The following is a 14,965-nucleotide window of genomic DNA, read 5'->3' as shown; positions in this document are numbered from 1 at the left end:
GAACCACAAAACAAAACAAAACGTATTACACTGACCACGTTTGGTCCTAAAGAAGAGATGATAAAAAGCATCCGTCTCTGTTCTTGGTAGACACAGCAGAAGAGAGGTGCAGAACACACACACACACAGGCATACATTGTGTATAAAATATATATATTTTATAATATACATACATTTACACCTATATTTTCTGTATCTGTATATGTGCATGTGTATTATGTATGCATGCGCATATGTATACGCATATGTATATATATTCTGCACCTATAGTTTGTGTGTCTATATGCCTGTATATTATGTATATGTGGGCATATGCATATATATATTCTGTGTATATATGTGCACTGTATGCATATATATGTATATATTTTACATCTATAACCTATGTGTATTGTGTACATGTATGTATATATCTGAATGTGTACATATATATATGTTATATACTATACACACATATATACCTAGTGAATACATTTTCATACTTAGCAGATGTGCTGGCTAATTGTACTGAACAGCTTTTATCACTCTTTGCTAAGCCAGGAGGTGGATACGGGAGATGTAAACAAAGGTGATATGAGGATAAAAAGGTATAAATTGTAAGAATGGGTGTTGAATGTGATGAAATGGGTGTAGACAAAGGATCAAGGAACCTCTGGCTCCAGGCTAATGTTTCATGGCTGCCAGGACGTGTTGATGACAACTTACTATGATATCCTGCCTGGTCTTGAAAGTGCTGATATAATGGTTATAGTGGAAATCATCCATCTGCCGGAGGATGGCAGTCATGCAAGAGACAAAGCTGCCCTGGAAAGGAAAAAGAACAGTCAGTAGAGACTACTTCAGTGAGGAGCCCTGCACAGGATGCTTTGGGAAAACTTCACTGCCATCAAATTCACGACAATGCAATTCAACGCGAGTGGAAATGTGTTGACTGATAGGGCTCTAAGACAACATGGCTCAACTGGTTCTCATGTCATGGGAGGGTTGGCTTCTTTGTACCCATCTCACCAATATGATGTCTCTTCTGGGTGACTGAGGGTGGAATCACTGCAGCTCACCAGACCACTGGGTAGGCCAGTGGTACTTCTGAAGTCACTCCTCTGAACCAGCTATTTTTGCAAAGGAGATGGTCTGAGGATCACCCCTCATTATGTATTTGCAATTCCAAATTTGCCTTTGTCTCTAAGAATCTGTCCCTCTCAATTTCTTTTTCTTTTTTTATGAATATCTCTATTTTCCTCCTGTATATCTCTAATTTTTCCCCCTATCTGTTTTCTTGATCCAGCTTGACTAGAGGTGTGACATATGTACTGAGTAAGACTCTGAAGACAGAAAAGTCCCTTTGGGAATGGGAGTAGCAGTTTTGCAGGACTCAAAGGTAACCCAGGCCTTGGGGTTCTGAGGTCACTAGTACCATGGTCTGAGATGCCTGAGATGATCCTGGAGATCTAGAACTCTGAACATCAGAGTTTCAGGGGATCCTAATCCCAAGAGGTAGAGGTCAACACAAGAATCCCAGGGTAAGACCTTGCAGAGGTGATCACCCCCCCAAAATTTGCAGGGGCAGAGTCTAGCCTTAGAGCAAAGCCCTAATTCAGGAACTAAAGACAGAGAGATGAACAACACTGACCAGTATACCTTTTTTCAAATTTGCAAAAAAGTTTTTAAAATGTAAAAACAAAACAAACCATGAAGATGAGACCAAAAAAAAAAACCCCAACACCTCTCTCGTTTCCTCTTTGCAGAAGTGGGTATGTACACTGCTATATTATCAGAATCTTCGGATGCATTCTTTAGTCTTACCTGCTATCTTTTTAAAATTCTTTGTTAGAGGGGATAGGTGAAATGGTAGGGAGAGGAGGTCTACAGTCAGAAGTGAAATTCATGTAGGAACACATATGTCAACATCAATTTAAGAATTTTTAAAAGATGGTTCTCACTATGTGGGGAGACTGCCGGCTCATCCCAATCACAGTCCGATTGATCCTTCTCAAGAGACGCTCCATGATCAGCTGGATGTGCATCGAGGTAAGGCCCTGAGGGAGAAACACAGAAAGAAATGCCAAGCATTTCATTCCAAGCTGGTACTAATGTATTCCAGAGAGTTTGCATAGAAAAACCTGCCTCTTTTTAGCACCTAACTGACCTCTTCCCTTCAAAGAAAGAGACTGTTAAAAAATAATCGAAAGTATTCAGCTGAGGAATGTGGATGATGACCTTCAGGAGAAAGGAAAAGAATATCAGACCTGGAAAATTAGTCCTTTGTGAATATTTTATAACGTGAAGGCTTGTCATTCATTTGTTCATTTGTTCAAAAAATTTGCCTGGGATAACTTTCACATGAACCCAACTTGTTTGTTATAGAGTCAAGACTAGAAATCAAGCTGTCAGTCTAAATAGTGTTGATAACATCTGACATATTAGTTTAGGCCAAATTTATGACAAAGTAGGGGTATTTTTTATCTGCTAGGTATATTTTATAGTCTATTGTTTATAACTGTTCAGTTGTGTCTGACTCTTTGTGATTTCATTTGGAGTTTTCTTGGCAAAGATATTGTGGTTTGCCATTTCCTTCTCCAGCTCATTTGACAGATGAGGAAACTGAGGCAAACAGGGTCACAGAGCTAATAAGTATTGTATCTGAATTCAGGTCTTCCTGATTTCAGACCCAGTGCTTCACCCCCTGAGCCACCTAGCTGCTTCCTAGGCAAACAGAGATTAAGTGAGTTGCCCAGGATCTCATAGCTAGTAACTGAGGGCAGATTTGAATTCAGGTATTCCTGACTCCTGACCCAGTGCTCTATCCGCTGCATCACCTAGCTGCCCCTGATGCCTGAATGGGGACCCAGCTACCTAGGTAATTCAGTGTAGTGTAACTGTACCATAATATTTATACTCATTCTATAGGACTTGGAGCATCCTTTTCTGTTGAGCATGAATCAGTTAGTCACAAGCTACTTGGCAAATAACTTCCTTTCTTTGTGCCTCAGTTTCTTTACTAACATAAGGGGAGTGGATCAGAGCAGAGTGGTCAAACTCCCATAGAAAAGCATCTCTGTGGGCAACATATTGACTTGGAAAACCACAAATTAACATTATCTATTTTGTATTTTTTTTATTTACTAAATATTTTTAGGCAACTACATGGTGCAGTAGATTGCCAGATCTGGAGTCAGGAAAGCTCATTTCCCTGAGTTCAAATCCAGCCTCAGACACTTATTAGCTGTGTGAAACTGAGCAAATTACTTTACCCTGCTTGCCTCAGTTTCCTCCTCTGTCAAATGAGCTGGAGAACGAAATGGCAAAATGCTCCAGTATCTCTGGAAAAAAACCCCAAATAGGGTCATGAAGAGTCAGACAGGACTGAACGACAAATATTTCTCTATTACGTTTTAATCTAGTTCAAGCCACACTGGGAGTTTGGGCTATTAGCCATCTGTAGACAAGACACGTCAGCATTGAATGAGTTGGACTGAGCTGCAAGATTACATAGGAAGATGCAAGAGATGATTTGAAACCTACTTTGAGGGTCCTTTGCACAGGGGAGGGTGGGTGGGGCCTGCTCAGACCCACAGAGGTCTCTGCAGTCATGCAGGGAGAACAGGGAGCTGGCAGCCTCATTATCTCCCCTGCACCGAGAACAAGTGCACGACTAGCTCAGCCCAGGCAGGGTGGAGGAAGACTCACCACATCCTTCCTGTCCAGCACTTCCAGAATGTTGCTGAGCAGCTGAGAGCTGGCCTCATGGTCAGGCTTGTTGGAGCTGTCATCGAGCTGGCCACTGAGCTGGTCAATGAGCAGCGGCAGCAGAGCATCTCTGCACTCTGAGGAAGGAAATGGGGACACCATGCTGCCTGCCGGGAGCTGCAAGAGCCCTTCTGCAACAGGCAAGTGCTCTGCTCTCTGGCCAAAACCAAGGACTTGTTGCTGCACCCACGGGTCTAAGTGAGCCATCAGCCAGCGGGGCCATCTCAGACAATCTCAGCATACTTTTGGGGCGTTTTGTTCCCTCCCTGTTTCTTTCCTTCCTTCCTTCCTTCTGTCCTTCCTTCCCACCTTCCTTCCTTCCTTCCTTCCCGCCTTCCCTCCTTCCTTCCTTCCATCAAATCCTTTCTCAATTTCTTTTTTCCTTCTCTCATTTATCCTTTCCTTCCTTCTCTGTCTCTCTCTCTCCCTTTTTCTTTCCTTTTTCCTACTCTCCCTCATTTCATTCCCTCCTTTCTCTTCCCCCCCTTTTATTCATATTTTTGCTTCAAAAACATCACATTTCTGCATGGAGAGGCAGTGAGTCAAGACCTTGGCTGGGAGTGAGGAGACCTGAGTTCAGATCTTGCCTCAATAGTTTATCAGACTTTAGACAAGTTATTAATCATGCTCAACATTAGTTCTACCATCTACAAAATGAGGATAATTCTTCACATAAATTAATGTATAAACTCAGACATATAACTGGAGAGCAGGGTAAGTCTGAACGTTGTGATCCATGAAAACATGACCAATAGATGTTCAATATCCAAACAGCAGCTCAGATAGGGAAAGCAACTTACCTATAGCCACATAGCTTAAGAAAGTTGGGACTTAGCATAAACTAAAAATGTTAATATATATTATCTCCTCTATATAACATAACATATATGGTCTATGACAAAATATTAAAACTAAACTTAATATTAATATACACTCAGGTTTATGGAATGTTGGAGTTGGAAGGAGTCTTTTTAGAATTTCCAGTCTAATCATAATTTTGGGAATTGAGACCTAAGAAACCTTTTAAGGTCACAGTGGAAGAATTTCCTTTTAACTTTGTATAGGCTCATGAAGGTAAAGGGGGTCATCACTCCCTTCTCTGGGGGCTTGGAGATCTCCTTGGATTGTCCACCACACAGGAAGGGCATCCCTGTTCTGTTTCAGCATCATGATGGGCTTGGGGCTCCGCTTACAAGACAGAGGAGAGTCCTAGAGAAGGCATCCAGGCTAATCGCCCCTCCCAGGTGGTCTCAGCTGGACACAGAAGAGCCAGACTACAGTACTGCCACCATCTTGCCTTCAGCTCTGCTCAGGGCAGAACACTGATGAACAGAATTCAGCTCAAATGCTGCCTCCTCCAGGCTGTCTCCCCTCATTGCCTCAGCGGAGAACACCCTCAGACCTTGCATTAACACTCGGGATATTTTAGCTTATAACAATCACTACTGACATCTTATACCCCTTGTAGGCTGCAAACTACTTAAGGGCTGGAACTGTCTTATTTAAACATGCTAGCCCCACAATGATGACCCCAGGGTTCTAAATACAGCAGGTGCTTCATAAATGTTTGCTGTATTTGTGGTTACTTATAATTTAGTAAAATAAGATCCAATAGTACAAGCTTACTCAAGTCAGGCACTGGTATAAAGACAAACGTGAAGCAATCTCTGCCTTCCATGAACGTATAGCAGCAGCTTTCAGAGTTAGGTTCCCGTTGGAGAACCCAGAATCCAGGAAGGCTGAGAGGGCAAGAAGGAGGGTGTGAGCTGACCTTTAGTAAGATGCGTGGTTGTGGACAAAATGGCCCCTCTGTGCCTCAGTTTCCCCACCTGTAAAATGCTGGGACTGGACCTGAAGCTCTAAATCTATGCTTGACGAAATAATAACCCGAGGGTATCATCAAGGTAGGTAGGAAGGAAACAAGCATTTTAAAGTGCCTACTATGTGTCAGGCACTTTACACATATTATCTCATTTGATCCTCACAACAATCCCTGGCGGAAAGGGTGCTAGTATTACCCTCATATTACAGATGAATAAACTGAGGCACGCAAAGGTAAAGTGACTTGCCCAGGGTTATGCAACTAGTAAGTTCTGAAGTTGGATTTGAACTTGGGTCTTCCTGACTTCAGGCATAGTACTCTATCCACTGGATCACCTAGCCACATCTACAGTGGAAAGAAGCATTCTAGACTCATCTCCTGACTTTGCCACTTACTAGGTCTGTTACCTTGGCTAAGTCATTCTACCACTCCAAGCCTCAGTTTCTCCATTTGTAAAATGACCAGATAACCTCTGAGGTCTCTTCTAGCTCTAGTTCTGTGATCTGAGGTTTAGGCAAGAGAGGAGAAGAATTGGGGGGATGGGAGAGGTGTCTCCAAGTAGACAGAGGGGCCAGCCTGGTTCTGCTTGGCCACCAAAGGCAGAGTGGGGAGCAAAGGAGCGATGTTAACCAAGGGGCAGAGTTCCTTTCATGATCAGGAAAACCTTGAACAGTGAGTGTGGTTGTGCCCTGGAAGGTGCTTCCTCCAGAGGGCCATCCTGCAGAGACTGGATGACCACTGGTTAGGGACATTGCAGACCCTGTTTATACATTAGTCTAGACACCCTCTGGGGATCTTATCAACTCTGAGGTTCTCCTGAAGTCAGCACAGACGTCTGCATGAGTCTCAAGGGGTTCAAGATCACAGCCACCAGGGCCTACAGCCTCACTGCCAGCTGGGCTCTATCTGTGCCACCTGAGAGGGGCAGGGTTCAATGTTTATTTTTAAATAAATGGTTTGAAGCTCCCTCCCTGCCTTGATTCCTGAAGTTACAGCCTATGTGGGAAATAAGAAGAAAGTCATTCATAGGCTTCCCATTGTCTGCCCCTCTCCATCATGCTGTGAGCAGGGGGAGGTCAGCAAACATAGGACACTGGTTGATTGTTCTCAGAAAGATGATGCAAGTCCTGAATGTTTGGGGAAGTACAGAGACTCAGGAACTGGCCTCAGCTTCCCCTGAAGAGCAGGTTCTGCGGGACACCTGGGATACCTGTAAACAATACCTAGTGAAGACCCCGGTGACTCATTCTAGGATAATGGACCATTGGCTAGAGAGAGGGCTGGGCTGCCATTTCAGAGTCAGAATCCTGACTCTGCAGTCTGAACGACTTGTATCCAACTCCCACCTCCATGACCTTGGACAAATCCTTAACTTCCTTGCGTCTCAGTTTCCAAATCTGTAAAATGAATGGATTCTACTAGTGGTCCTCTGAGATACCAGTGCTTCCCATTCTATTCCTATAAACCTCTGACCCCTACTGAGCTCTGGACCAGTAAGGACCCTAGGGATTTTAGAATGCATCAACACCCCCACCCCTAGTGCCAGTCCCACAGAGGGAGATTTTGCCCTATGGATTCTGATCTTCCTTCTTGGTAAAATTTAGCTCTTTACAAGGAGAAACTTGGTCATTTGTTTCTTTCTATCTCCAGTTCTTAGCAAAGTGCCTGGGTGTACAGTAGGATGATCCAGAGGTCATCTGGCTCAATAGTACAATTTTACAGATAAGGAAACTGAGGTCTAGAAAGGGGACATGGAGGGTTCCATGGCTGGTAAGTGCCTAGAGATGGCTCTATGATCTCCAATGGTGGGATGCATTCCACTAATACAAATCACAAGACCTTAGGTTTCAAGGTAAGAAACACCCTGGAGGCCATTATTTTGTATTTGAGGAAACTGAGGCACAGGAGGTTAATGGCTCACTCCAGTAAAATATAATATAAAATTTAGGGCTAGTAAAGAACTAAGAGATCATAGAATCCCACCCTTCCTTTTAAAGGGGAAAGTGAGGACCGACTAAACAGGTTAATTGCCCTACCACAGGGAGGAGGGAGCTGAGCTGGGATGGGAACCCAGGTCCTCTGACTCCAAATCCAAAGGCTTTTCTGTTGTGCTGGGTTGACTTAAGTTGAATTGGCGTGACACTCACCCGTCTGGTGGAAAAGGTTACTCTCCACTATCTTGGTCATGCAATTAAGCTTCTGTCGGACCAGCTGGTTATCAGGGATGCTTTGGATGAATTTGCTGAAGAGGATGCTACAAAGAGAACCAGATCCATGAAGGGCATCCCTCGCCCATCCCCCATCCAAGGCTGCACTGCCAGGGGCTGGCCTGGCCTTCACCAACCTCCCTGGGACTTGGGCTGGCAGGGAGCCCTTCTCTCCAAAGGGAAAAAGGAAGATCAGATTCTTGGAGTCTGCCCAGAGGCTCACGACAAACGCTCCTTTCTCTCGCTCACCCCATCTTGACACATCCCTTTCCATCAGGTGCTTGCAAAAACTTGGCCTACCTCTAATGGCCCTCCTGCCTGTTCCTGCACCAAGAAGATCCTGGCCTGTGTCTTCCTTTAGCCCTTGGGCACATGACTCCTACACCTTCAGGTATGTTAGGAGTGCCTGGACTGCATCTTTTGATCTATTTGTGCCCTTACACATACACACGTGCACTCAGTAGAGATGCTGGTCAAATCAAGGATAAGGGCATCCTCCCTTGCCAGCCCTAGGGGCAATGTCTTGTCTTGGCTACATCTGGATGGCAAACTCACTCCTCTTTACCTGAGTTCAACGGGATCAAACACCATCTTGACATCATTAATGATATTGGGAAGGTACTTCAGAGCTGCACCCTGCAAGAAAAGTAAGACAGATGGAGATCTAGATCCTCTCATTTTACAGATGAGGGAACTGAGGCTCAAAGATAATACATGATATGCACAGTCACACCAATAGTGGGGGGCTACATCAGGCTTCAAGCCCAGGTGCTCCAAGGATGAGTCCAGCGTTTAACTCACTGCCATAGATTCCCAACAGAAAATCAACGAGAGCCTGGAATCTTGGAATAAGCTTCAGGGACAGGTGGATAAAGGGTTTTATTTTGAAAACAACATACACAATGACCACAGTAATGTAAACAGAAAGGATAACAAGGATATAACAACCATATCTGAAATTAGAATGATCATTCTTAATCCCAAAGAGGACATGTGAAAATGTATCTCCCTCCTATCTTTCCAGAGGTGGGGGCCTATGGGTACAGAGGACTGCATATAATGTCCCTCTTTTTTCTTATTTGTTATAAGGAATTATTCTCTGGGAAGGGAAAGGGGAGGGATATATTAGGAAATGTAGATGATGTGAAAACAAGTGATCAATAAACATATATTTAAAACTCTCAAAAAAGGAAACAAACAAAAAGAAAAAATCTTTGAAATTCAGGCTTAGGTAGGTGCCGGTATTCACTCTCTCCCAGGTCTTTCAATCTATAAAATGAAGGATGGCTTTTGAGGTCATTTCCAACTCTAGATCTCTTAGCTTATGCAAGGAATACACCCTTCAGATTTTATCACTGTTCAATCGTTTCAGTCACGTCAGACTCTTTGCGACCCATTTGGGGTTTTCTCAGCAAAGATCCTGGAGTAGTTTGCCATTTTCTTCTCTAGCTCATTTTACAGATGAGGAAACTGCCCAGGGTCACAGAGCTAGTAGGTGTCTGAAGCCAGATTTGAACTCAGGAAGGTGAGTCTTCCTGCTCCAGGTCCTGTGCTCTGCGCACTATGGTGCCACCTAGCTTCCCCAAGAGTTAGAGGCCCTGGGTTCAAATCCCACCTCTGATGGTCCCACGAGTGACCTCATATAAGACGTTTAACTTCTCTGGATGTCGCTTCTAACTTCTGTACAATGAGAACACTGAGCTAGATGACCTCAGAGGCCCTTTCCAGTTTGAGATCTGGACATGATCCTGTGGACCTCACTGGGTCCTGGATCTTAAAGAACCAACAAAGCATTTGAGTTTGATCTCTTCAAGGAGTCAGCAGTATTCGCCTCTCCTGGGGTCATCTTTTAGATGTTGGTCTTGGAGTCAACAGAAAGAGTTTTCTTTTTGGAAAAAGAAGTCTTCTATTTATCCAAGGAAGATGCTAGTTCCTGGAGTCCTGGGACCTTCCAAAGGACTACCTCAAGAAAGAACTGGTCCCAGTGACCTCCGGGTATGATGTCTCAGGGCCCCCCCAACCCTTTACCTTCTTTAAAACTCTCAGAGAACTCTGCACCTCTCTTTTGCACTTTTCATGTTTTCCTTGGAAATCTTGATTTATATTTATATATCTAATTACTCATCACTTCTACTAGACTATGAATATTTCAAGAGCAGAGGACATGTCTTGTTCATCTTTAAGTTCCCCAAGTAACCAGTACACTGCTTTGCACATAGTAAGGAGATAATTGATGCTTGCTTATTCAAAGAATGGTAGAGAAATGAATGAATGAATGAATGGACAGTGAATGATGATGACAATTACAAGTTCTTGACACGTTTCAGAAGGGGAGACTCTCCAAGGACAGGAGGGCTGTATGCAACAGCATCCTTAGAAATTTTCTGAATTTACGTGCATCAGAAAGATAGTGAAGGCATGTATACAAATATATTTGTGTAAAATGGATGGATAAAACTAGAGGAGCATTGGGAAAATTATCTAGTCTTTCTACAGAAAGATCCATGGTAAATTCTGCAAACTCTCCTAGTGTATTTGAATTTTGATTCCTTTGGCAAAAAAATTTATCCTAAGCAATTTTCCAAAAGCACGCCCAGTCCCCAAGACAAAGGAAGGCAGTGAATATCATACTAACCTTGATCTTAACAGCTTCCTCCAGGGGTCTGTCCATTAGGTTATTAAAGGAGAGAAACAGCTTGCGAATTGCATTGTTAAATTCATCCCCATCTTCACTTTGACCATAAAATCTGAAGGAAAAAAGGGGAGAGGGTAAGGGAATAATCAACCTGAAAGGAAATCTAAAATATATCCATATACTCAACAAATCTAGAGCATGCCCAGTACCTCACCGTTTTTTCCTTTTCCTACTGAGGCAGAAAGCAAGAGGTAGCTAGGTGGTGCAGTGGATAAAGCACTAGACCTGGAGTCAGGAAGACCTGAGTTCAAATCCAGCCTCAGATACTTATTAGCTGTGTAACTGTAGAGAAGTTATTTAACCTCTGTCTGCCTCAGTTTCCTCATCTGTAAAAAGGAGATAACAATAGAACCTACCTCCCAGGCTAGTTGCAAAGATCAAATGAAACGATATTTGTAAAGCATTTTGTCAGCCTTAGAGTGCTATATAAATATTCGCTATTAATACAACTTTTTGATTTGACAAGATGTAGCTGAATAACCTGAGATGGTTAGAATCTGACAGAAAGCAGGGAAATAATTTAATCACTACTCTTCTGTAACCAGAGTCCCCAGCTAGCCAATCACGGAATGGCAGACCATTTATTACGCCCTGGGCACACACAGAGAAAACAAGATTGTTCCTGCTCTGAAGGAACTTGCATTGAATCTAAGGAGACAACACATAAAAGGGGCTTTCATTCATGGCAGATAGATAGGCCAGGGCAGGGTTCACTTAGGTTCTGGCAGAGAAAGTAGTAGGGCAGATGGCAAGGTCCTCAATATCTTGGGAAGAAATAGCAGGACAGATGGTGGCCCAACTAAGGTTGCCAAGGGTCAGAATACAAGGGAGATTCCTCTAGCACAGGTGGAAGGGAGGGCAGGGAGTCAACTTCCAGCTGAGAAGGGTTGCCCAACACCTGGTGGAAAGTGTGCAATACAGCAATGGGATCTGTGCTGAGTTAGGGGAGGTCTATGGTTTTCATGATGGCACCTGGTAGTACTGATCTCAGTGGTGGGGCTTCCCCTTGGTGTTGAAGGGCAGGTCCCCAGGTCCTCATCATGGCATCCCTGAATCTCAGCACTAAAAAGCATCTCAGGGGCCATTTAGTCCAACCTGTACTGAATAAGAATCATCATACAACCTGCCCCACCATCAGATAGGGACAGAGACAGACAGACAGATAGTTAGATAGTTAGATGGGTGGATAGATAAGTGGATGGATGGATGGATAGATGTACAGACAGACAGACAGATGACAGATAGAGGATTTGTAACTTCACCAACAGATAATGTTTGTAAAGTGATTACCAATTGCAAGGCACAAAGTGGATACCCTATAAATGCCTATTCTCTTGCCCTTACTCAGTAGTATCATGAAGATCTCCAAACGAATGAAGAGGAACCTACCATGTCCCAAGGCAGCCCACTCTATGTTTTAGACAGCTCCAAATTTTAGGACAGTTTTCCTGCCACCAGTTTTCTTTGTGAAAGGAAAGTCAGTGCCATAGCTTGATGCTGAGTAGGGGTGGTCAAGTATGAACACCCAGACCATGAAAAGCAGGCAAAAGAAAAGGTGGTTGTTCTTCAAAGCCAGACAAAGGGTTTCAAAGACAGAAAGGGAAAAGCAAGCAATTAGTAAAGAAAGATCTTTGTATCTTGAGATACATTTCCATAGTGGAGGGTGATAGGAAGTACCCTGACTCAGGGATCAGATGCGTTGGGTTCGTCTCAGATCCAGTACTATGAGTAAGTCACTTAAGTTTTCTGAGTTAAAAAGAAAGAGACAATTTTTTTCTTTTTTCTACTTTCATCAATCAATCATTTATTAACAAATACAAATGATGAAATAATCCTTACTCTAAAGGAATCACATTCTAATGAATGAGACAACTATACTCCTTGATAGTTAGCTTAACATTTGCACAGTGCCTACTATGTGCCAGACATTGTGCTGAGTACTTTATAAATATTATCTCATTTTATCCCTACAACAACACTGGGAGATCCGTGCTATTATTATCTCCTTATTGTTTACTTGTTTCAGTTGTGCATGACTATTCATAACTCCATTTGGAGTTACAATTAGGGTTAGAAATGAATTAGGGTTAAGGTTAGGGTATCTGACTATCCATAATCCCAATTGAGGTTTTCTTGGAAAGATGCTAGAGTAGTTTGCTATTTCCTTCTCTGGCTTATTTTACAAATGAGGAAACTGAGGCAAACAGGGAGAAGTGACTTGTTCAGGATCACACAACTAGTAAGTGCCTGAGGTTGGATTTGAACTTAGGTCTTCCTGGCATTCTATTCACTACATCACCTAGCTGCCCACTATTATCCCACTATTTACAGATAAAGAAGCAGAGGCAGACAGCAATGAAGTGACTTACTCACGTCACACAGCTAGTAAGTGTCCAAGGCTGGTTTTGAACTCAAGTCTTTCCTGTCTTTGGACCCTGTTCTCTTAATCATTAACCACTATGCTGCCTACTTATCCTTGCTGGAAACAATAAGACCCTGGAGTTTCCCAGTCTTTTACCCAAAACCCTAACAAACACACCCTGCCAAGACATACATCTCACATGGTTTTTATGGAGAAATGGTTTTGGAAATTGTAAAACACTATCTAAAGGTGAGCTGTTATTATTGCTGTCTTTGGTAAATTTGATGGTTGTTTAGAGGAATTAACTTTTAGCTGCTTGGGATTTTTGAGCTGTGGGAAGCTTGGAGTGGCACACAAAATCTTTGATCTTGGCTACTGATCAGTATAATCTGAGGTATTTGTTGTCTCTATCACTTCCTGCTGGAGATTTACCAAAATTGTAGGAAGCAAGTTTTGAGAAGCATGACTATCTACGTTAGTATCAAAATGACAGTTCTTTGTAACAGAGGTGACATTACCGACTGGCCATCTGCCAAAGTCATAGTTGAGTATGGACATACAGGAGAACAATGTCTTCATGAAAGCGGAGAAAGGGCCACCTTATTCTTTGAAAGGCAGAGGGAGGAACAAGATGGGCTGCTGCCCTAGACTACGTTCTGAGTGAAGGTGAGGAGGTGGCTGGGAAGGCGGAAGTGAGCGTTAACAGGGGATAGAATGGCCAGATTATCTAAGTCCAAGGCAGCGAGGGATTGGCATCGTTAGATACATATCCTAGACCTGAGGAAAGTATATTTCAAAAAGGTTAGAGGAATGATAATTATCATATCCAAGTCAGAGACTCTAAAAAGGAAAAGCAATGCTCAAGAGGATCTCAGAAACAAAATTCTAATAATGAAACCACAAATGATCCTGACGAGGAAGAAAATGATGAGACAGGCTGATGTGGTGGCCCAGGAGACACTGATGATGTGACATGAAAATAACACGTGGAAAAGATGAAAACAAGGTCACACAGCTAGCTTTGTAGGCTGTGTGCCCAGCTGGCATTGCTGGCATGGGAATGGGAGCTTCTTCAGGGCAGGGACTGGTTCTCTTTTGCCTTTCTATCCCCAGAACCTAGCATAGTGGTCAGCACACAGTAGGTACTCAATAAATGCTTCTTGTACTGAATTGAAGGGGTGACCAGAAAGTATTTTGCCAACAAGGTGAAAACCTCAAATGAGCTGAGGTTTGACAAAAACACTAAAGATAGGGACAGGTATTTGTGGTTTTTTGAAAGTTTAGTTCAGGGCAATAACAAGGAAGGAAAAGACTCAGAGCTTGAGGAAGATGGTGCAAGATCTGGCAGAGAGAATGCAGAACTGTTCAGCTTCGCAACCAAGAAAGAGTCAGCCCAACATGGTTAAGAGGGAGTAGAGAGGCAAGGCAGGTGAAGACAAGATAGAAGGCCAAGCTATGGCAAATGAACTCAAGACTCTGGGTCCAAACTAAGAATAATAAGAATTATAATTAGAGCAATAATAACATTTAGGCTGTTTTTTCTCTTGGCAGAGATACTGGAGTGCTTTGCCATTTCCTTCTCCAGCTCATTTTCCAGATGAGGAAACTGAGGGAAACATGGTTAAATGACTTGCCCAGGGTTGCACAGCTGGTAAATGTCTGAGGCTGGATTTGAACTCAGGTCTTCCTGACTCCAGACCTGGTGCTCTATCCACTGTGCCACCTAGCTTCCTTGAGTCAGGAAGACCCGAGTTCAAATTTGATCTAACAGCACCTACCTCTTCAAATTGTTGTAAGGATCAAATGAGATAATACTAGTAAAGAGTTTTGTAGATCTCAAAGTCATAGATATTATTCTCAGATATTTTCTAACATATTTGATTACATTGTTACAAGAACACCACCTTACTTTTACATGACTTTTTAAAAGAAACTCTTTTAAATTCATTATCTCACTGATCTCCACAAGAATCTTTTCTGAACATCTGAAGTCATCAAGATACATACCATTACTATTACCCTTTTATGGATGAGGAACTGAACCCCTGAGAGGTTAAATGACTGGCCCAAGGATACAGAGAAGCAAGTGGCAGGGCCAGCCTGTCTCTTGTGTTTTCCCCATGATCTCATTT

General features: G+C 42.9%; 1 protein-coding gene across 2 annotated transcripts in view; it reads right to left on the bottom strand.

The window, feature by feature from the left end:
- The window catches only part of DOCK5 (dedicator of cytokinesis 5), a 247,758-nt gene that overhangs the window by 57,364 nt on the left and 175,429 nt on the right, over positions 1-14,965 (bottom strand). For both annotated transcript variants that reach the window (XM_072636751.1, XM_072636826.1), the window contains exons 23-28: positions 10,412-10,523; positions 8,342-8,412; positions 7,717-7,823; positions 3,688-3,824; positions 1,941-2,036; positions 706-804 (exon numbers count right to left, since the gene is read on the bottom strand). In XM_072636751.1, coding sequence (XP_072492852.1) covers positions 706-804; positions 1,941-2,036; positions 3,688-3,824; positions 7,717-7,823; positions 8,342-8,412; positions 10,412-10,523 — 622 coding nt within the window. The remainder of the gene's footprint in view (positions 1-705; positions 805-1,940; positions 2,037-3,687; positions 3,825-7,716; positions 7,824-8,341; positions 8,413-10,411; positions 10,524-14,965) is intronic.

The sequence above is a fragment of the Notamacropus eugenii genome, chromosome 1, assembly GCF_028372415.1.
Source record: "Notamacropus eugenii isolate mMacEug1 chromosome 1, mMacEug1.pri_v2, whole genome shotgun sequence".
NCBI lineage: Eukaryota > Metazoa > Chordata > Mammalia > Diprotodontia > Macropodidae > Notamacropus > Notamacropus eugenii.
This window is presented reverse-complemented; position numbering and strand designations above follow the sequence as displayed.